At 37.2% G+C, this 21,262-nt stretch overlaps 1 protein-coding gene across 3 annotated transcripts; it reads right to left on the reverse strand.

Moving 5' to 3' along the window:
* Positions 1 to 131: 131 nt before the first annotated feature.
* ERLEC1 (endoplasmic reticulum lectin 1) lies at positions 132 to 21,155 on the reverse strand. Of its 3 annotated transcripts, XM_014058367.2 has the most exons (14): positions 20,899 to 21,154; positions 17,475 to 17,579; positions 16,410 to 16,490; positions 15,740 to 15,817; positions 15,515 to 15,578; positions 13,104 to 13,144; positions 12,290 to 12,513; positions 11,524 to 11,653; positions 10,570 to 10,731; positions 5,701 to 5,760; positions 4,214 to 4,338; positions 3,609 to 3,686; positions 1,646 to 1,721; positions 132 to 432 (listed from the first exon to the last, which is right to left on the reverse strand). In XM_014058367.2, the coding sequence occupies exons 1-14, from the start codon at positions 21,067 to 21,069 to the stop codon at positions 361 to 363; spliced, it is 1,467 nt and encodes a 488-aa protein (XP_013913842.1). In that variant the 5' UTR covers positions 21,070 to 21,154; the 3' UTR covers positions 132 to 360. The 3 variants fall into 3 exon arrangements, with proteins under 3 accessions (XP_013913842.1, XP_087573658.1, XP_087573659.1); XM_087717532.1 differs by lacking the exon at positions 1,646 to 1,721 and having other exon boundaries at positions 20,899 to 21,155; XM_087717533.1 differs by lacking the exons at positions 1,646 to 1,721; positions 3,609 to 3,686 and having other exon boundaries at positions 20,899 to 21,155.
* Positions 21,156 to 21,262: the final 107 nt, after the last annotated feature.

Consider the following 21,262-nt stretch of genomic DNA (forward strand, 5'->3'; position numbering starts at 1 on the left):
TTGCTGCTCTCTTTGAACTAAGGAGAAATTTAACAGTATTTTGATATATTATCAAAACAGAATCTTATTTTCATCTTTCATAACATGAAAAAGTAAATATTAAAAGAGACTCCATTCTGTATTAGAGTAAATGAAAGTGTCCAAGATTAGATTTTAATTTTTTAAAAGTTTATCATAGTCTCTTATATACATATAATATTCACAAAATAATTCACAATAGTTTTTTTTCTTTCTGTATGTCTACTGGTGAATTCCTCTGATTCTGTACTTCTTTTCACCCTTGGTTCACAAGGAGAACTGCAGGTGTACTTTTCTTCCTTCAGCTTTGTGGTTCTGAATGTCCAATAATTTACGATGTCATTAACTTGGCACAGAAAGCAGTCCATACTCGTCTGCCGTATCCAGAATTTTACAGATAACTGGTGACTCTACCTGGAAAGAAAAAATATTTACAAAGATGTTAGTCACAATGAAACTGACCAAAATAAGTCATGGGGAAAAAATCAAATCAAACAACTGTGACCAAAAAGCTACTATAAACTTAGTGCTCATAAATCTGATGCTCTGGAGTTAGAAAAAGATTATCTGGGGATAATCTTGCAATCAGAATATGACTGGTCAAGCTTTTTGAACTTCTTATGTATATACAAGGCTCTCAAAAAAAGTTAAAATCCATTGACTTGCTCACAAATATATTTTAATTAACAGAGTCTGTGTAAAGGTCTTACAGTTTTGGCTAAATTGTGCCCAATGTTTTTAACATTTAAACATTTTATTTGGGATAAAATGCATTTTTGCAAAAAAATAAAATAAAAATCTGTCAGTCTTCCTGGTTATTCCAAATAGGAAATATGACCAGACAGGCTAATTCTGCTTTATTGTAAGGCTAGGTTAACAGAATCTTGCAAATCTGAACATACAAATTTCATGCTATCTCCTTTATATCTTGAGAAGCTAGGGAGGGTCCCTTCTGAGTCTCTTTCTACACCCATTATGCAGTTGTGGCCTATTCCCTCACTTATTTGACCATTCCCTGCATAGCATTTCTTTGCCCCATCTCTCGAAGTCTTTTTCACATAATATAATAGTTTAATATTATCTTTAATTTTGGGGTGTGTGTAGTCTAACTGCAATATTTTTTTTAAATAACAACTTTGTCTACCAACATTTTTGTCGTGGATTCCGATATTAAATATGACCTAAACAGACCTGAAAGTTCTATCCAATTTTAAATTTACTTAATATCACAGAGACTATTGCCAAAAAATAAAAACTTATGGGAAAGCATTATAGTATACATCTGACATCTATGCCACATTGTTGTCACGTTACTCCATTCCTAATGCTGTAGAACAGGGGTGTCAAACTCACGGCCCATGGCCAGAATGTGTCACGTGCTGTCCATGCCCACCCCCATTTTAGCGAAGGAGAAAAAAGTCATGATGCATCACGTGACATGATGCTGCGAGGTTGACACCCCTGCTCTAGGAAAATGCATTGTGTCATATAATCAAAGGCATTCGGTCCATATTAATGAAAAATTAGTACTAGAACTTTCATGTTCCTCTAAATGAAATACATTTTTCATGGGAAATTTTTCCCCCTAGAAGTCAACATAGTTTAGATCAAGATCTCAAACACATACCCCAAGAATATATTGGCAGGAATGAGGCTCCACCATATATATAGTTACTGCATGAGGAGAGTCAGATTCTTTGCACCTTAAAACAGGAAGTAGACAAAGCAGATTAAGAAAATGGTTCTTCAAGCCCCAAGATTTTCCATCACTGTTCCTTCTAAGGTGGGCGGCTCTGGAGGCTAAGGGGCGTCAGAAAATCTAAGGTTTCCACAGGCGTGGGGATGGAGCTTACATGGCACAGCCGATCTCCTAGGACCTCCTAAGCGCCGGCTGCGCAACTCATTACCATGGGTCGCCCCATGTTCAGCAAAGCAAACATGGGGAAGCCCTTTGCAGGCGGCTAGAACTGGCCGCCCGCAAAGGACCTCCCCAGACTTGTTTTGATGAGCACGGAGCGACTGACGGTAGTTTGTGCCGGCCGCGCCCGCTCAAACTAGCATCAGTCACCCCATATTCAGCAAAGCAAGCTCGGGGAGGTCTTTTGTGGGCGGCCAATCCTAGCCGCTTGCGCCCAGCTCTGCGGCTGAGATGAAGCTGCCAAAGCTCCCGCCAGCACCCCCGCCCGTGGCAGTGGTGCCTCCCCCTCCACGCGGAGCACCTGAGCTGGCCCCCGCATTATTCCTCCCCCTTCCTCCTCCCCCGTGCTTTTGAGGAGCCATGAGGCCGCAGGAGCTAGTAGGAAGGCGGCGGAGGGGGCGGGAGCAGGAACAAAGGCCGCATGGCTTCTCAAAAGCATGGCGGAAGTGGGGGCGGCAGCAGGGGTAACGCGGTGCCCAGCTGAGGTGCTCCGAGCAGAGAGGGAGCCACCGCCACCGCTGCCATGGGCGTAGGCGCCAGCGGGAGCTTTGGCGGCTTCACCTCAGCTGCAGCGCTGGGCAGCAAATGTGGTGGTGCTGTTGGAGGAGGAGGAGGCGGCGGCAGCAGTTATTCTAGTGGCGGCGGGGGCTCGTTGGCATCTTCAGTGGCAGCCCTGCCCCCTGTGAAAAAAAACGAAGATGGAGCAGATCCACGCAGATGACGTCGCTGCAACATGACTGGAGGAGGAATTCTGGGAGTTGAAGTCCACAAGTCTTAAAGCTGTCAGGTTTGAAGACCCCTGGGTTTTTTTCCCCCTAAAGGGTTAGGGGTGCAAGGGTCTTGTAACTTGACAGCTTTAAAACTTGCATGCTTCAATGCGAGAGTTTCTGAGCCAACGTGACTGGAGGAGGAATTCTGGGAGTTGAAGTCCACAAGTCTTAAAGCTGTCAGGTTTGAAGACCCCTGGGTTTTTTTTTCCTAAAGGGTTAGGGGTGCAAGGATCTTGTAACAACAGCTTTAAGACTTGCGTGCTTCAAATGCCAGACTTTCTGAGCCAACATTTTGGTTGCTAAGCAGGAGCGTTGTTAAGTGATACTGATATTATATAACACTTTTAATTAAGCGGGTACCTTGAATAAACATAACTTTGAGTTTCAAATAATACTGATTTCGTTGTTGTCTTAGGTGACATCTGTGAAAAAAATTCAGGTGCTCAGGCATGAAAATGTGCCGCCCAAACACTATACTTTTCTGCTCACACTGAAAAAAAATTAGAAGGAACATTGTTTTCCATTAGTATAGTGGTCTATGAATCATCTCTAAAGAGGATCCAAGTCTTGCTGCAATATGAGCAAAGAATTATGCTTTTAGATAACATTTCCTGGTGAATCTGGTATTTAGAAGAGCATTGTTGTAGCTCAGGATTGAATGGTTCTCTTTGAGCTTGGCTGTTTTCTTCCAGACATTTCATTACCCAAATAGTAACATCATCAGTGTTAGCACTTGCCTTGCAGGTAATTCTCAAATTATTTGTAACAGATAAATATGAATTGTGCCCAATAATTAGTAAAGGAAAAAAAGAGCACTTTAAGGGTCCAGGCATCTTTTCCTTAGGAAACATATATAGCTCAATTAGTCAGTACAAAGAGTATTTATTTTAAGTGTAACTCACTTCAATCTCACAGTCACTTGTCGAGGTTTGTCAGTTAAGTCACAAACATCTCCATTGCCATAGTAGTGAGACACCATCCTGTTAGGAAAGACTCTGATTGCAATAATCACGTTTAAAACTCACTGCTTAAGGTCCAAAGCTTAAAGCTTTCATATGTCTTCTATACAATTACTATAAAATATATGAACAAAATCCTCAACTAGAGTTGAATATCAGAAAACAATTATACAATATTTAGCACTTTTAGATATCTTGCATTTAAATTTCATTATTTTTGTTTATCTCAAATATGTCTTCAGTACAAAGGAATATAATATGCAATCCATCTTTACAACCAACATTTCTTAGAAAGGGAGCCATAAGCAATTACCCATCCATTCATCTATAGGTGGGCTGATAAATATTTTTTAAAAATACAGTGAAGGGACATCTAAAAATTTAAAAGCATGAGATACAATATTATGCAACATTGAAGATTCCATCCTGGGTTGGATACTGAAAGTAACTGGGACTTAAAAATCAGCTGGAGACTACACTTATTTTTTAAAAGTAGAAAGCAGCAACCCTCTTTCTAAGCCATCATTTTAAAGCCAAATTGTGCATACTTGACTGTTTGCAGGTCATCGTCTTTCTGGTGATATGTTCTAGCCACATTCTTTTGTGCCCATTCAAGGTGTTCCTCTTTGTTCCATGTCCCCACAACTATAGTTGTTTTGCCATTTTCTTTATCCTAAAATAAGTAATATATTTTATTGGTAATTTATTCATATAATTCATATAATTTTCATATAATTCATATATTCATATAATCCATGCATAATTCTGTTTTTTATACCACCCTAAACAGATATTCTAAGGTGGACAATAATCAATATTCATGCTGTTATGGCAGTTTCCCCATAATAAAATTATCCTTATGAACCCAATTGGCTCCAAGTAGGCTTCCTCCATTATATTTAAATGGCAATGGTTTTAACTAACTAGAAGTCTGTTTTTCTTTTGCTTATCCTTAGTTATATCTTGATGAGCATGTTCTGCTATTCTTAGTACAGGGAAATTGGTTGAATGAAGACAGGAAGGAGGACCTGGGAATTAGTAATGTAATAGGAGACTTTAGGTCGTATGATTGCATTTCTCTTGAGCAATAAGAGTGATTAAGTATGACACCTGTCATAACAAACTGAAAAAAACCCCTTCATGGCAAGTATCCAACAGTCCATTCTTACCATATATGGCATTATGAGGCAGAATTAAAGTAACACCTGTAACCACCCAAATGCTACCATTGCTCTAATGCCTGGCTACTGGTTTGCCCATCCTGGGTTGACAATATCAGAGACAGACCAAGGCACATAACTGAATATTGGTCTATTTTTATTATAGCATGAACCTCATACAGCTATAGCTTGATGCAGCTGCATGTGTTTTGCATGTAGTAGGTGCCAGATTCTGTCTTTGAGGGTAGACATATGTGAAAATTGCTGAAACCTGAAAGAACTGCTCCGAGTTTATGTAGGTCAGGGATAAGGAAGATGTTACTCTTGGCTTGATTTTATTCTAAAGAGAATGCCCAGAGAGAAGATAAATGCAGGAGGGGATAAAAAGAGAAAATCCGAAATGGACAGAAATGAAAGGGAAAATATTTTCAAAAACTTTTCTGACCAAAATAGTCCTGAAAGGGGTTTGAGATGACAGAAGAAATGATACTATGTACAATAAAAATAGGAATAATCTATCTCCTTCCCCTTCCCTGATTCCTTGGGACAAAATTAAAAAAAGACAAAAAAGGGGTTGGGGAAGGGTGGGTGGGTGACGAATGAATGTTCCTGCCCAGTTTGGATTCCAAGTCACGCAGTTACCTGCATGCAGTGCTGAACAGATCACTTCTAGGGCAGAATGCTAGATTAGATGGGCCAAAGATCTAAAACAGTGTTAGGTGACTTCCTATATTTCATCTCTGCCGAGCCTAGTAGTAAAGGCAACAATGAATTTATGAACTTTAAATCTGTACTTTCAGATTCTTCTTTATGGACAATAATAGAAACATGTAGCCATCTAGTGGAACAGACTACCAATGATTATTTATATATACCTTGTGATACTGATGCACGTACTTGCCATAACAGAATTCATATCTCCACCAGCCAACACCCTAAGAGAAAAAACAGGTTTAGGCAGAGCACAACATTCAGTAGCACAACAACTAATATATTTTGTGTATTTTTATTTCACCCTTATTATTTTTATAAATAAGTCAAGGTGATGAACATACACAGTACTCCTTTCTTCTCTCATTTTCCACACAATCACCAACATGTGAGGTGGATTGGACTGAGAGAGAGTGATTAGTCCAAAGTCACTCAGCGTGCGTTCATGGCTAAGCAAGACTAGAACTTACACTTTCCTGGTTTCTAGTCTGGTGCCTTAACCAGAGACCAAACTGAAATTAAATAAGCCACAATTTCTACTTTGCTCTGTTCTGGAAGCTTAAGACAATTTTAATCTATGAAATGTGCTTTGTAAAAAAATTTGAGATAAAAGGGTGAAAAGGTGATTTCTGGTCTCATGCTAAGTTTTTATTTACAACGCTTTTCAATTATTTGAACAAAATATGCAAATTAACAAGATTGACATTACACAGGGTAAGCCTTCTGTACTTATGTTATAGTTCAGCCCCCAAGTTATATAGCCCAGAAATAGATTGCTTACCATGAGAACTAGACTGGTTAGTATTTGTTCTAGTCTGAAAAACAGTACTGCTAAAATAATTCCCTCTATTCCATCTGATACTTCTATTTCACTTTCTGTATTGCAAACTTCCAGTTTTATTTTGAAACATGTATTAAAATTGAGTACCAATAGATTGTAAACTCTTGGGATACTAAAAATGCATGTAGTACAAAACAATATATTAACTTCCAAGTCATATATTGTTTTACAGAAAATCATATCAAAATGAAGAAGAGCTTCCTTTTAAATTCAGAATGGGTGTTCTAATGCTTGGCATGCATATGCCCAAAACTCTGTATTATGAATGAGAATAATTTAAGGGTGCCTTAAATTATTCCAAGGGGAATATATGTTGCTATTTTAAACCGTTTTCTATTGTTATGTGTTCATTATGTGTCTTTTGTTTTCTTTTTCTTTTTGTAAGCCCCTCGGAGTCCTTCGGGATTGGGCGGCATATAAATTTTATTAATAATAAATAAATAAATAAATAAATAAATGAATGTACATATCTATATATGTGACAAAATAGAAAAGATGGGCATAATCTGCCTCTGGAAATTCTCTTCCTGCCAATTTTCTAGACATACAAACTGCACTATGCTGATCAGCTGAGCCTGGAAAAAAGCTAAGGAAAATAAAACCAGATTAGGTTTATCATATGCATTGTCTCTCTCATAGAGATAGGGTTATAATCTTGTTAAAGGTAAAGGTTCCCCTCGCACATATGTGTTAGTCGTTCCTGACTCTAGGGGACGGTGCTCATCTTTTTTTCAAAGCCAAAGACCAGCACTGTCTGAAGATGTCTCTGTAGTCATGTGGCTGGCATGACTAAATGGCAAAGACCCACGGAACACTGTTACCTTCCCACCAAGGTGGTTCCCATTTTTTCTACTTGCATTTTTACATGCTTTCAAACTGCAGAAGCTGGGACAAGTAATGGGAGCTCACTCCGTTACCCAGCACTAGGGATTCGAACTGTTGAACTGCTGACCTTCTGATTGACAAGCTCAGCATCTTAGCCACCATATCCTGCAATAATCTAGTGAGTAGGAAGGAATTGGGGTTGGAGTGAAAGGAAAGGAAATGATAAAGTGGCTTCCAGGTAAAAATTGGCTTAAGCAGTCTCAGTTGCTCAAGATTCCTGGATCGTTCAAAATCATCAAAGAGAAGATGGCACAGAAATCATTATGCTGGGAAGACAAAAGTATGGTGGACTTTTCTTGTCTGGTACAAATGCCTGGAAGAAGAGTAGAAGACACCAAGCAGAACACCAAGATTGTGCTAACCATGAAAGGTTGCAAGCTGAGTATTAATTATAGCCCTTCATTAACATATTCGGGGAATTAGCAGCAATTACCTTTTAGGGTAGGCACACAATTATATTAGTGTAAGGGACATGTTATTGGTAGAGTTAATCTTAGAATGGTAAAGCAATTAGGTAATAAAACAATACATTACATTGTTTCGAAGACAGAAAAAAGGGGGTTTAATTTCTGTTTAAATGTATTAATAGGGATGTCTAATTATCTGACTGAGTCCATTTAGTAGAGAGTCCAATATCATTTTATCCTTTTTTAAAAACAATTTTTATTTATTTTTGAACAAAGACAAACAAACATAAAAAAAACAATCTTCCATTACAAATTGTAGAAAGTGTGTCAGCTGGTTACAGTATTTCCATGCATCTCTTCCAGTCATCACCTGCTTTTCATATCAAATTGCAAATTTTAAATTCACATATATTCATGTATAACAGAATTATTATATCTCAACCTTAATTTGACTATAAATGTTTTTACATCCTTTTATATATAATATTCAAAATCTAGAATATGATAACATTCTATTAATAGCAATAGCAATAGCAGTTAGACTTCATAGGGCTTTCAGCCCTCTAAGCGGTTTACAGAGTCAGCATATTGGCCCCACAGTCTGGGTCCTCATTTCACCCAACTCGGAAGGATGGAAGGCTGAGTCAACCTTGAGCCGGTGAGATTTGAACCGCTGAACTGCAGATAAAAGTCAGCTGAAGTGGCCTGCAGTACTGCACCCTAACCACTGCGCCACCTCGGCTTCTTAAATCATCCTAAAATCATCCAATCGCAATACATCTTTATAACATATTCTAGATAAAGCTTATAAACCTCCTCTCATATTCTCCATGTGTTGTTTATATAAAATTTCATATTATCAAATGAATATATCTATATGTATTGTTATCATTATTAATCACAATATAACATAGCTATTGTCACTTCATTTTATACATACTAGTAAACTAAATTTAGCTTAGTTTTTATTATACATTTTCATTGCATCTACCTGTATCTTTCCAGTAATAGTGCAGTGTTATATCTCTTGCCATTTTTAGCATTAATATTCTAATTACTTTCTTAATAAATCTTGTATGAACTTCTCTTTGCAACATGTTGTTCCTTTCGTATCTCGTAAAAGCTTGAAACCCAGCATCTGCTCTTTCCATCAGTTTATCTTTGGTTATCACTGGTGCTTCTGTGAAGATTTCTCTCCTTCTCTCCGTCAATTTTTCTCTCTTTTCTTCTAATGTGCTTTGAAGTCTGGGGTAGATTTCTGCCCTTTCCATATTCCGCTCTTGCCATTACCAACCACACTCACTTTATTGTCAGTATCCACAGTTTTCTTATCTCTTTGCTCATTTTTTTTCTTTCATTTTTTGAACTCTGTCCTCCACATTCTTCATTTGATAAACATCCTCAGTTTTTCCATCAAATTTTTCTGTTTTGTATTCCATATTCTCCAATCTATTTTCAATTCTCTTTGTCACAACTAATATATTTTGAATTTCAAACATAATCATTTGCAATGTTACAGTTTCTTTTTCCTGCTGTGCCATTCTTCCAATTTTGCAGGCACTGCCACCATAGGATTCAAGGCTATTTTAATAAACTTCAAACAGGTTCATTTATTATCTTTCAAGTCCAAATGTTGTCTTCCCTCCAATAGCTAGTGATAGAACTCCCAAAAAGCACCTGTATAAACAACTTGTGCTCTTCCTACTATCACTGTCAGTAAACAAACTGAAAGAACCTTGAATCTCAAGTGATCAAAGACAAAGAAGAAAAAACAATGTATCCAGCCTCCAGCCTCTAAGTGGCAGTGTAACTGCTTTTCCTCCTGTTGTTACAACCCTCTTTATAATCCTTCTTATCTTCTTTATATTCCAAGCTTAAGAAAGAAAAAAACCCTTAAATGGAGATCAAAAACAATCCAATCAAGCATTATAAAAAAAAGAAGGAAAATTTTAATCCATAGGTGTAAGCAAAAGTAAAAAAAGAAGAAAAAATTAATCCATTCAGTTTAAAAAATAGGGAGCCTTTGCAAAAATTCCAACCATGGGAAAAAAATATAGAAACAGGATAACACACTAAGTTTAATATAGATTGATTTCGCCGCTTACAGTCTTCTATCTTCAATTTTAATTTAACTTAATTTTTTTGGGGGGGAGGGTAGTCTCTTTTTCTAATAATAAAATTTCCTCACCAATTTGACACACTTTCTCTTTTCGCTTTCTTCCTGTCCCAACTTCAGCAGCTTCATTAGCTGCGTTTCTGTCGCCAGAAAAAAAAGACTATTCCTGGATCTTATAGGGACTTTGCAGTGTCCCTGAGATCAGCAGGAGGTGCCCTTCTCAATCACCTCTCTGCGGGACGGTTAAGGTCCGAATGGACCGTCCAGTGGCAGAAATATTGACTGCGATCTCAGAGAACCAAGATCGCACGTCGTGCCATTGCGACATCAGCCCCCTTCTCTCCCTTTTATCCTTGATTATGCTATGGATAAAAACCCTGTGGTTGTCTTTTATCTGGCTGAATCCAAGAATTCCTTAAACCATATGTAAGTTTGGAGAAATGACAGCAAAGAGTTTTTTGAGAGCTAAATTCTGAAATATCAAGGAAAATGTGATTCACACATACTGAGTACACATTTATTTATAAAGTTTGGGACTTTTTTAAAAGGAACTGTACACAAAAGGGAAACATTGGAGGTAATAAAACTATGAGTGGAACCAGTTTGAGATTCTCATCAGGGCTACTTTTTTAAGTATTATAAGTCTTCCAGAAACAGGTATGTATAAGCCTCATAAAGTCTGATTTGAGATATAAAAAAAACCACTTCCATATCCAGATTTTATATAAACCCCGCAAATCATATAAAATATATGTATATACGGTTCATAAATTGTGATTCTTACCCCATGGAAGCAATAAGACCCACTAAGAAATTCTTTAATGAGCTGCTCATCTGTCAGTTTGGAGATGTGTGTTGTTCCAACTGTTAAAAGCTGAGATGTCCCAACAGCAACCGGTTTGTGGAAGGAGGAAAATTTTTCTTCTTTTGCTGAACTGATTTCTTCCTGCAAATTAAAAATTACTAAGATTTAAAGACAACTGATGTTTCCTTACTACATACATTAAGATTAATGCCAGGGGAGCCTTAGTCAGCATCCTCAGTCTATACCAGAAAATACTCACAAGCTGCACTCAAATTAAAGTCTTAAACACATAAAATATTAATTTTAGGGACCAATTACAATATATAAATGCAAGGAAAAAACCCAAGGCATGCAGTGTTCTAAACTTGAATGTTTTTTTTTAAATCTAATGTTCTCCAGCTATGTTTGATTACAATTCTGTTATATCTAGGCAACAAAGCCATGGCTGCTCTGATGTAATGATAATAATGTGTCAATTTCACAATCTTCTTTGCTTCTGCATAAACAGAAAAAAATAACCTTGGTTTTGTCTTATAGGAATATAAGAACAGGCATAACTTAAGTAATATAGCTACGAAGAAGCCTTCTCTCTCTTTGACAATATTAGGTCATCCACTGATTTTAAATACAGGAGGATTCAGAACTGACTTAAAAGGGTTCATGAGGCTCAATGGCTGCTAATTAATAGTATATGTGCAGGGATATGGATTATTCCCTTCAGGTTAATTACTATATTTTCCTTAATTAATTATTTTCAAATTTTGTTTTGTTATTTGCCACCCAATTGGAAGGCTGGAATTGAACAGCCTTCTAAATGTTTTTTAAAAAAAATAGTATTTACACATATAGTAACAAAAAAGCCAGATATGATAGAGGGTGGTCGCAATTTATGTCCTAAACATGACATCAGTGCCCACACTTTCAGTTTCCAACCTCTTTGGCTCTTCTAAATGGCATCTTCATCATTTCTTGCTGCTGCTCTAGATGTTCCAATTTATGAGGTTTAAGTGGAGATCCTGGCAGTGACTGGCAAAATATGTCATTCACCGGGGAAGCTCTGAATCTGTCCAAAGAATAAAAAAGTTTATACTGAGCTTCTTAATAATCACAGAATGCAATGGCTCACAGTGTAATGCATATTCAGATAAAGTAGAAAAACTGCACCTAAATCCATCCAGATTATTTTGTGTTAAGATTGTATTTTAGTATAGTGCTATAGATACTTAAGCTTTCTATTGGTATGTATGAAATGGCATACACTGGTGATCTGCGAATCATAGGACAATATTACATAGGAGACACATGTTTAAATCATAGCTTGGGAGTGTAACATTAAAAAAGTTAAAATGTTTTTATTTGTCATGTTTGTCTGGTTAGGTCCACTGACTTCTCTCTAGCCGTGCCTGTGAGTCAAGCATTCTTGGATCTAAGAAATACAAATACTGAGCAGTCATGCAGAAAGAGGAAAAAATAGCAGAGTAATAATATACCATGGATAAGTGATCCCCTTATTTAATATGGGGAAAAGGACAAAACGTGCCTTGAGTACTTCATTTTGTAAGAGTAAAGTAAACCTCAGCTAAAGCAATAATCTGGAAACACTACTAAGAGCTGTGATAAGAAGAATTAAAAAAGATAGTTATAGAACATTTCACTTTAATTCTAGCCTACAATGATAGCTGTTATTTCAATTCCTTACCTATATTTAGGATGGCTGCATAACAACGGAGTCAAAATAACTACTTCATATTCACAAGTAGTGACTTCAGCCACAGAAAGTATCTCGTGCTTTGCTTCTGGATGGCAGACGTACATCACTGTGCTTGATCTGGGAAGGTTTTGTCTCAGGCTACAAGGTGTGCCATTTCCCATTCTTATAGGAAAATATGGAGTCATCTGCCCTTCTATATTTTTTGTCGGAATCTAGATTTGTAAAATATAGAGAGAAATATAAGCATTATCTTGGAAAGTGATACAAATAGTCTTTCACCATATAGAATACCAAATGGTCTGAATGTAGTCAAAAGTACTAAGAAATTTATTTATTTATTATGACTTTTTGACATTGTCTTATGTAATAAGTCTCCCATCCTGTTGGTGCTTGGAGGACTACAAAGACCTTGTTATTCCTCCAGGCCTTGGGCTAGGCTGGCTGGAACCCCCTTCACTGCATGTTGGAGGTGGTGGGATATTTTATGGTGTTTGCTGAATTTACTATCTTGTTCTTTCTTTTTCTTCTGGTCTAGTTTAGTTTTGTTTGTTTCTTCCAATTACATTAGTTTTAATAATATCTAGTATATTGTGAGCTTCCCAGAGTTATTTGGAGTTGGGTGGCATCAAATTGAATGGATAAATAAAACCACATTTGTCATTATTATCTTTTGTCATGCTACAAGAAAAGCAAGCATGCATTAACCACTATGAAAAGTGAAACTACAGAAATTTAAGAGCAAATATGAATTACTAAGAAAAGCTGGCTATGGGATAAGTGAAATTGTAGATTTCTCACTCGCCTCTTTTGCTGTATCTTTTTCAATTTCATTTTCTTCTTGATCTGGAAAATATTGAGAAAAAAACACTTCTTCTTACCACCAGTAACCAATACCTGTGTTTTTATTTCTCTATACAGAAAACTAAATATTTTGAAAGGAAGATTTTCTTTTAGCACAATTCTAATACTTGACTGAGTATAACATAAAGTCGGTATGGAATAAGATAGTATGGCTATTCAAAGATAAATTATTAGCTATAGGTTTGGTGATCCTGATTTGATTCAATAATTATGAAAAAGTGCAAATGCATGAACAGGCGTTTTCATAAAATGTCTCTCTCTGTGTGTATATAATATAGTAGTGTGCACAAAATGCTACAGATTCCATTTAGTTTTGGGTTTTGTATAATTTTAAAATTCTAATTTGTATGGTTTTAATACTTTAATATATTTAATTATTTTTCTATTTGTTTTTATAATCTGTAAGCTGCTCAGAGCTACCCTATAGGGGAGATACTGTGCTCCTGTATGGCTTAACAACTGCCACACTAGTAAGTTAGAGACCAGATTCAACAACACTATGAGGATTATAAGTGGATGTATTAAAACCATTTCAATTTGCTGGCTTCCTGTTCTGAGCCAAATAGCACCACAATGCACTAGTGAGAGAATACAGAAAAATTATGAACAATTCACTCCTTCCAGTGCATGCCAACCTTCCTCATTTATTAGCAGGAAGATTCAAAACTAGGATACCTCGACTGGCACTTGCACAACATCTGCCCAACAACTTTAACATCAATTCCCAATGGAAAGCCAAAGGGGTCACTGAATGCCCAGTTATAGGACAACATATAAATGATCCACAAAATAAGTGCCAGGTCAGCAATGGACAATCCTGAATAGGATTCGCACTTCACATGGTGTCTTGCTAGGACTCTGTATAAATGGGGTATAGTATTCTCCCCTTGGCGTTACTGCAGGGTCTCATTTCAAACTGTAGATCACATCTGGTTGTAAGCTGAGGGCATATATTGGTCCAGTATCTGATTTTTTAAAAATATAAATAATGTTGCATTTCAATGGTTAAATGGCCTAGACATTGATATTTGAACATAGATCTTTTTGACTATTGTGTTTTATTGGGATCTACTAATCTAGTTGAAATGTTAATTTATATTGCTAGTCTATGTATGATATGCCATACACTAAACAAATAAATAATTCCTCATGCTATCATGTAATTGACAAATTCTTTCTAAGCAAGGATTCAAATAGCAAGATAACATCAGTATACAGATAGTCCTCTCTAGCAACCATTCAAAGTTACAATGGACCTTCCCAGAGCTACTTAAGATCAATTTTCAAAGTGCCAATGCCAATCTCAGTGTAGTCATGTGATCACATTTTGGATACGTGGCAACTGGCTTGTATTTATGACCTTTTGCAGGGTTCTGCAGTGATGTGACAGTGGTTTTTTTAAATGTTTTTTGTCAGTTTCCAGTGTTTACTTTGGCAAGAAACACCCACTGGAAAAATGGGTTAATGACCACAGTTTGTTTAACCACTATGGTGTTTGCTTAACCATGACCACCAAAAAAAGGTTGTAAAATCAAATTCAGTCATGTGGTGACTGCTTAATAACCACATGATTTGCTACTGTAATTCCAGGCTCAGTAATAGTTGTAAATTGAGGACTAGCTGTATGATAAAATGAAAAAAGAGGTAATTAACAAAGTTTAATTTCTACTGAAATCACATTTTCACTGAGAATTAGAGAAGGTGTATTTTCTATACAGTTTAAGCCTTACTCTTACGATTTTCTTTCATGAATAAGTCATAATGACTATTTATTTATTTATTAGATTTGTTTGCTGCCCATCTCTCGAAGCAACTCTGGGTGGCTTACAACAATAAAAGCCAGTAAACCATTACGAATAAATAGTTATAATAACAATGAAGATTACAATAAAAAATGGGGAAGAAGGAACCAGGTACTTCCTTTAAATATATTAAAGATGGGGGGTGGGGTGGAGGTGCAGTTTTCACTTAATCCATGAACCACCTCCAGCGTGATACACCGTTGTTGGGGCCGCAATCAAAGCCAGGTCTTTGGGCCCTAACAGAAGGTCAGAAGGATGGAAGTGGATCTCACCGGGGGGGAGGGGGGGGAGGAGAAAAGGCAATTCTGGACTCTGGCAGCCAAAATTCCTTGACAGAAGTATGCCCTTTCTGCTGGCATTAGTAGGGCAGCTCAATCCCATTGGGGTGAAATGGTTCTTCAGTTAGCTTACATGGCTTTAAAGGTGATAGCCAACAACTTGAATTGCATGCAGAAGCAAACCAGCAGCCAGTGCAGCTCATGGAATAACAGTGTAACATGGGACACTCTTCCTATTTTATTCATTAGCATTTAAAAACAAAGTAACCCACCTGGATCTAGTGGTGGGCTCTTTCTCGGCGTATTTCCAAGATAATATTCTTGAATATTTATTTTCTATAAATAAGAAAGACATTTTCATTTATTTTCATAATCATCACTTCTCCTCCAATGATTTAATCTTTGTTAAAGTAATAATTTAGAAGGACCCGAAGTATTGAACAAAATGCTAATTTAATGTTTTTTTAAAATGTATTTGAGGGTAAAATTATACACACCTGTCCAGTTTCTTTCTCTTCGTGATACTGACGAATGTGTTTACCATGACAAACTTCATAAGTCCAGTATGATTCAATCTAAAAATAATTGACACATATATTCTGATTTTGGATAGTCAAATTAACAATTTAAAAGGGTTGAATATTTACATTATGCTATGATCTTAATTAGTATTTTTATAAAATGAGGTATTGTTTGAAAATAATGCCAAAAAAATTATCTAGAATTGAAAAAGTCATTCCAAATGTATGTTGGAAATGGGAACAATATGAAGGGAAGTTGTCTCATGCTTGATGGACATGTAAAAGCTAAATAATTTTAGATTATTTAGGGATACAGAGGATTTTAAAGAATAATGTTCAAGTACAGTTAGAAGTTTTTGTTTCAGGGCTTATGAATGCATCTAGAAAAGAGTCATGGAAGATTATTTTATTATATGATTACTGCGGTGAGGCTATTATATGCCCAAAGATGAAAAGATTCTGTACTACCCACTATGGAAGAACATTTTTATTAATATATATGCACATTTTAAAAAATAAAAGCTATTCTAAAAAAAACTTCACAGGAAAATAATACAAATTTTTATGTAGTATATCAAATTTATAAGTGTTTAGATCAATTTATTCAGGATTTAAAACTACTTATCTCAAACCAAAGTAAACATACTCTATAAGAGCAACTACTTTGCTTGAACAGAGGTTCCAACAGTTCAGCTGGGCTTGGCCCTTTATAATCCTTGTCCTCCTCCTAAAATAGAAATAATTGGAGAGAATTATTATTTCAAATGAATTAAGAATATTAGCAAATTTATTAATTGTATATGTACTGAATAATTTATTTTATTAATTTCTAAAAATCTACAGGAAAAAACAAATTACTAGAAAATAAATCAAAAATTTATAAACCCAAGGCCCAAACCAGCTTTCATATTTATCAGACAGTTAATACTTCTATTATTCATGCAACAGAATACCTTAGACTTTTTCAAAAACTGAACAGGATTCAATCTGAATTTCTTCAATTCAAATTCAAGAAATTGATCAGGATCTAAAGAACCTTTAAACTATCTGAAGAATTTATGAATATCAACATCAGCCATACCTTCCTTGAATTAAACTGCTTTTGAATTTTGCAGAATAGTTTTTACAGCATAAATTTTTGCTAAGTTAATACATGCCTTTTATGACCATGTTGTGACCTACAAAGGCTCAACCTTTATAGAACCACCTATAAAACAATATTATTTCATAATATCAAAAAAATTAACAGCTAGATAAAATTATCAGCATAATATTGCTTATTTGTCCAAGATTTTAGTTGATATCTCAGTAGCCTATTGTAAATTAAAAACACATAACAGATATGACATATTCTATTTAACCATGTATTGAGACAATTTTAAAATAAGATTACTTTATACCACAAATTAAATCATTTTCCAAAAGAATTTGGAGCATAAATTGCTCTTAAAAGATACACACTTTCAAGACTATACTCAAACTCAACAAGTTAAAAGGCATTTTATGGTGCATGTTTAATTTTTAACACAAGTTATCTTTTGCCAATTATCAATTAAAACCTCCTTATGTCAAGTTACATACTTGGCATGCTAACAATTCACAGCACTTAAGGAACCATGATCTTGCATTGGATTTAATTCCTTCTGTGCATCTTAAATATTTTATATAAAATGTATTGTAGGTTTCTATAATTGGTTCTAGAATAACTTGCCTCATCTCCGTTAGCTAATACTGGAAGAATGCACTTGTATTTTTCTTTATCTGCTGTTGTCATAATGATGTAATAATCTTCTTTGTATAGAACACCAGCAGTAGGCTTAAGAGGAAGAAACACAAACCAAAATTACTAAGAAGCAAGCTTAGATTTGTTAGATAAAAATGAGTTTACAGACTTGCTATATACACTATTGCAATCTATATTCATGATGGCGAACCTATGGCATACGTGCCGGAAGTGGCACACAGAGCCATCTTTCTGGTCATTTGAGCTGTCACCTGTTGCTCTTCCAGGTTCCGGTGCACTGGCCAGCTGGTCTTCACTTCTTCCAGAGTGCTGGAAACCAGAAGAGCAGCCAGAAGATCTTCCGGGTTCCAGTATGCACATATGCACTGGCCAGCTGGTCCTTGTGCATATATGCTTGCCAGAAACTGGAAGACCTGGTGGCCGGTGGACATGCGCACACCAGGAAGATGATTTTTTGGTTTCCAGCACGCACATGTGCACCGGCCACCAGGTCTTCCAGTTTATGGCAAGCATGTTCGCTCAAGGACCAGCTGGCCAGTGCATATGTGCATACTGGAACCCGGAAGATCTTCCTGGCATGTGCATGTGCTCCGGGCGGATGCTGGCACACACGTGTACTCCCGTTTCAGCACTCAATGCTGAAAATGTTCGCCAACACTGGTCTATACTTAGAGCTATAGAAAACATTACTGTTAAATAAGCTATTTGATTAAGATGCAAGCAGTGTCTTATTTACAGATGAAATTTTAAAGCAAGCTCCCTTTCTATCCCATGACTAGGGAAGTTAAAAAGTCATTTGATTATTTATAAATATCATAGCAATTACAAAATAGCTTTTGCAAAAAAAATTTTTTTTTTAGTGCTTGAATAATAGTTGCATGATATGTTCTCAGCTACACAGAGGATGATTCATTAGTTCCCACAGCCTGAAAGCAGGTATTGCTGCTACTCATAGCACCGTTTATTACCTTTTACAATAAGCAATTGGTCCATATATCTGAAAATCTTAAACACTTATCAAGCATAATTCACTGGAGTTGCTAAGACACTCCTTTCCACAGAGGAAATTAGGGTTATGTTTTACTAATTTACAGCCTATCCACATAAATTGCTCATGCTCCCGAGTTGTTTTCTTCATAGCTTTGTTTCTGTGTATACATCATGCCCTTCAGCAATTTAGCACTGTAACAAGGCAGAATCCATGAAAATAAATCTTCATAGACCTTGACAGAGAACATTTTTAGAAATACGTAATTCAGTGGAACTTATCCCACCAATTATGGAAAATGTAATTCTGCTCTAAAAATAATATCTGCTCATAAACCCCAAAAAGATGGTCAATAATCCATTTTAATCTGGAGTGGTGGTGCAATGGTTAGAATGCAGTACTGCAGGCTACTTCTGCTGACTGCTGACAGAGTCTCACCGGCTCAAGATTGACTTAGCCTTCCATCCTTCCGAGGTCAGTAAAATGAGAAGCCAGATTGTTGGGGGCAATATGCTGACTCTGTAAACCACTTAGAGAAGACTGCAAAGCACTGTGAAGCAGTATATAAGTGCTATTGCTATTCTTCATGAGTGAAAAAAACCAACCCCTTATTTAAACAATATTCATAGTCTCATACAATGTTTCTTCTGCTTGTTAGGTTCCACCATCATCAATAAAGAAACAAACAATCAAAAATATGCTGCAGGTTAGCACTTGATAAAATAGCCTTGAAGACCTTGGAAAGGATATTCAAATACTGCTAAGTAGCTATAACTACAAAGATCAGAGCAGTGCAAAGCAAAGGAAGTAAAAGAGCTGCGGTGATGCAGTGGTTAGAGTGCAGTACTGCAGGCTACTTCTGCTGATCACTGGCTGCCAGCAGTTTGGCAGATGGAATATCACCAGGCTCAAGGTTGACTCAACTTTCCATCCTTCTGAGGTGGCTAAAATGAGGACACAGATTGTTTGGGGCAATATGCTAACTTTGTAAACTGCTTAGAGAGCTGTAAAGCACTGTGAAGCGGTATATAAGTTAAGTATTGCTATTGTTATGTGGTTGCTACAAATTGGCAACTTGATGGCATGTAATCAAACAAAATATGTTTATCAACCGTAATAATAGCTGGGGAATTTTGGGAGTTGAAGTCTACACTTCTTAAAATTGTTGGGGTTGAGAAACACTGGTCTGAAACCTTCCCCAAACTGCATAACCTCTAGGGGTATGGCCCACTAGTGGAGAATTGTGAAAATTGTTCAACATGTCTGGAAACGATCCAGGCTCAGTTAAGTCTAAAGTAAATAGCTAAGAGGAAATGTTGAATTTTAGCTTTGAATGACATTATGAGCCAGTTTTGATTTACAAAATCAGCCTGATTTTCTTAATGACTTACATTTTTTCTAATCTATCTCTGACAATTATTTGGGCTACTCTCTCTCAGCCCAATCCACCTCACAGGGTTTTTGTTGTGGAGACAACTAGAATTGACTTTAAAAAAATTAACAGCAACTTCAGTGGTAAAGAGCAACCCTGCTGGATCACATCAGTCATCCAATTTCATTCAGTGTTTCCATAGAGGATGTCCAGTATTGAGTGTTTATAACAGTGAACAGATGACTCTGAAGGATCCTTGGTGCCTTCTGAGTTTGTTTACTTGCAGATGTGTCATTACCCTAACTAGGTAACATCATCAGTACTAGCACTGATGATGTTACCTAGTTAGAGTAATGAAACATGTGCAAGTAAACAAACTCAGAAGGCACCAAGGACCTTTCATTTTAACCCTGTGCTGAAAATATTCTCTTTTATAGATGACTCTGAGTAACTCGTGGTGCAAGAAGATAACAAGCTGGCCTTCAGTGTGAGAAAGTGCCTTGGAGCACAAAGGCTCCGTTAGGTACAGGAACTGACAACCACACACAAATCAATTCCAGTTTCCTTTAAAAAAGAAGAAGAAAGACATCACCACCTCAAAGCGCACTGACGATGTCTCCTACGAAACGTTTGCAACCAAATTGCCGAGCTCGGCGCTCAGACCAACAGCCCGGAGGAAAGACAGCTCAACCACGTTGGCTGATTGGCAAAACGAAAGAAGGCGATCGGCGAGTAATATCCTACAACCAGCCAGTGTTAAGCCCACAACTATCTACTCTGGCATAAATACGGCTACAGTCCACGGCAACAAGCAAAGAGTTAAAGCGGTGGTCTTTCTTGGAGACGACTTGGCGGTCGCCCGTAATCCCCCACTTCATTTCCAGCAATCTTACGAAAACCTGGCAAACGCCGGTCCGCCCCTCCTCGCTTCGGCATATACTGGTCCCTCTTCCCGCCCCCTTTCCTCCCCGGCTCCCTCTATTTCTCCGGGTCTAAAAACTCTCATTTTCTCCAGGCAGAAAGCCACCCACCAGGATGAATTCTCTGCCCGGCCAGTGTACTCGGAAAGGCACGTCGTCACTAAACTGCGGGAGGGACCGGCTGCCTCCGCCCGCCGCCGCCGTCTTCGCTTCCAGGAGCCCCCATAGCAAGAGCGGCACAAGCGCAGCCCCCCTGCGGGGCTCCAGCTTTCTCCGCTTCATTCTCTGCAGCGGGAGCCCGTCCGAAACGGCCGGCAACGACCAATCATCACACGCCCAAAGAAGCCGGCCACGTCTGTTTCCGGAGGAGCAAAGCACGTGATTTTCTCTCTCTCTCTCTCTGAAATCCTAGAGTTACCGGCAGTGGAGTTTAGTTTCCGTAGCCGTAGCCCTCGGGTTTATTTATGTTGTGTTT

Source organism: Thamnophis sirtalis, unplaced genomic scaffold (assembly GCF_051295495.1).
Source record: "Thamnophis sirtalis isolate CommonGarterSnake01/CBP01778 unplaced genomic scaffold, rThaSir2_p1.2 scaffold_6, whole genome shotgun sequence".
Taxonomy (NCBI): domain Eukaryota; kingdom Metazoa; phylum Chordata; class Lepidosauria; order Squamata; family Natricidae; genus Thamnophis; species Thamnophis sirtalis.

Excerpts from the sequence above, each read along its gene's own strand:
- ERLEC1 (XM_014058367.2), bottom strand. The coding sequence starts at position 21,069 with ATGAAGCGGAGAAAGCTGGAGCCCCGCAGGGGGGCTGCGCTTGTGCCG. Across the intron at positions 12,514-13,103 it reads AAAAAGATACAGCAAAAGAG|ATTCCGACAAAAAATATAGA; the intron begins GCGAGTGAGAAA and ends TTACAAATCTAG. Across the intron at positions 4,339-5,700 it reads ACGTGCATCAGTATCACAAG|GATAAAGAAAATGGCAAAAC; the intron begins GTATATATAAAT and ends TACTTATTTTAG.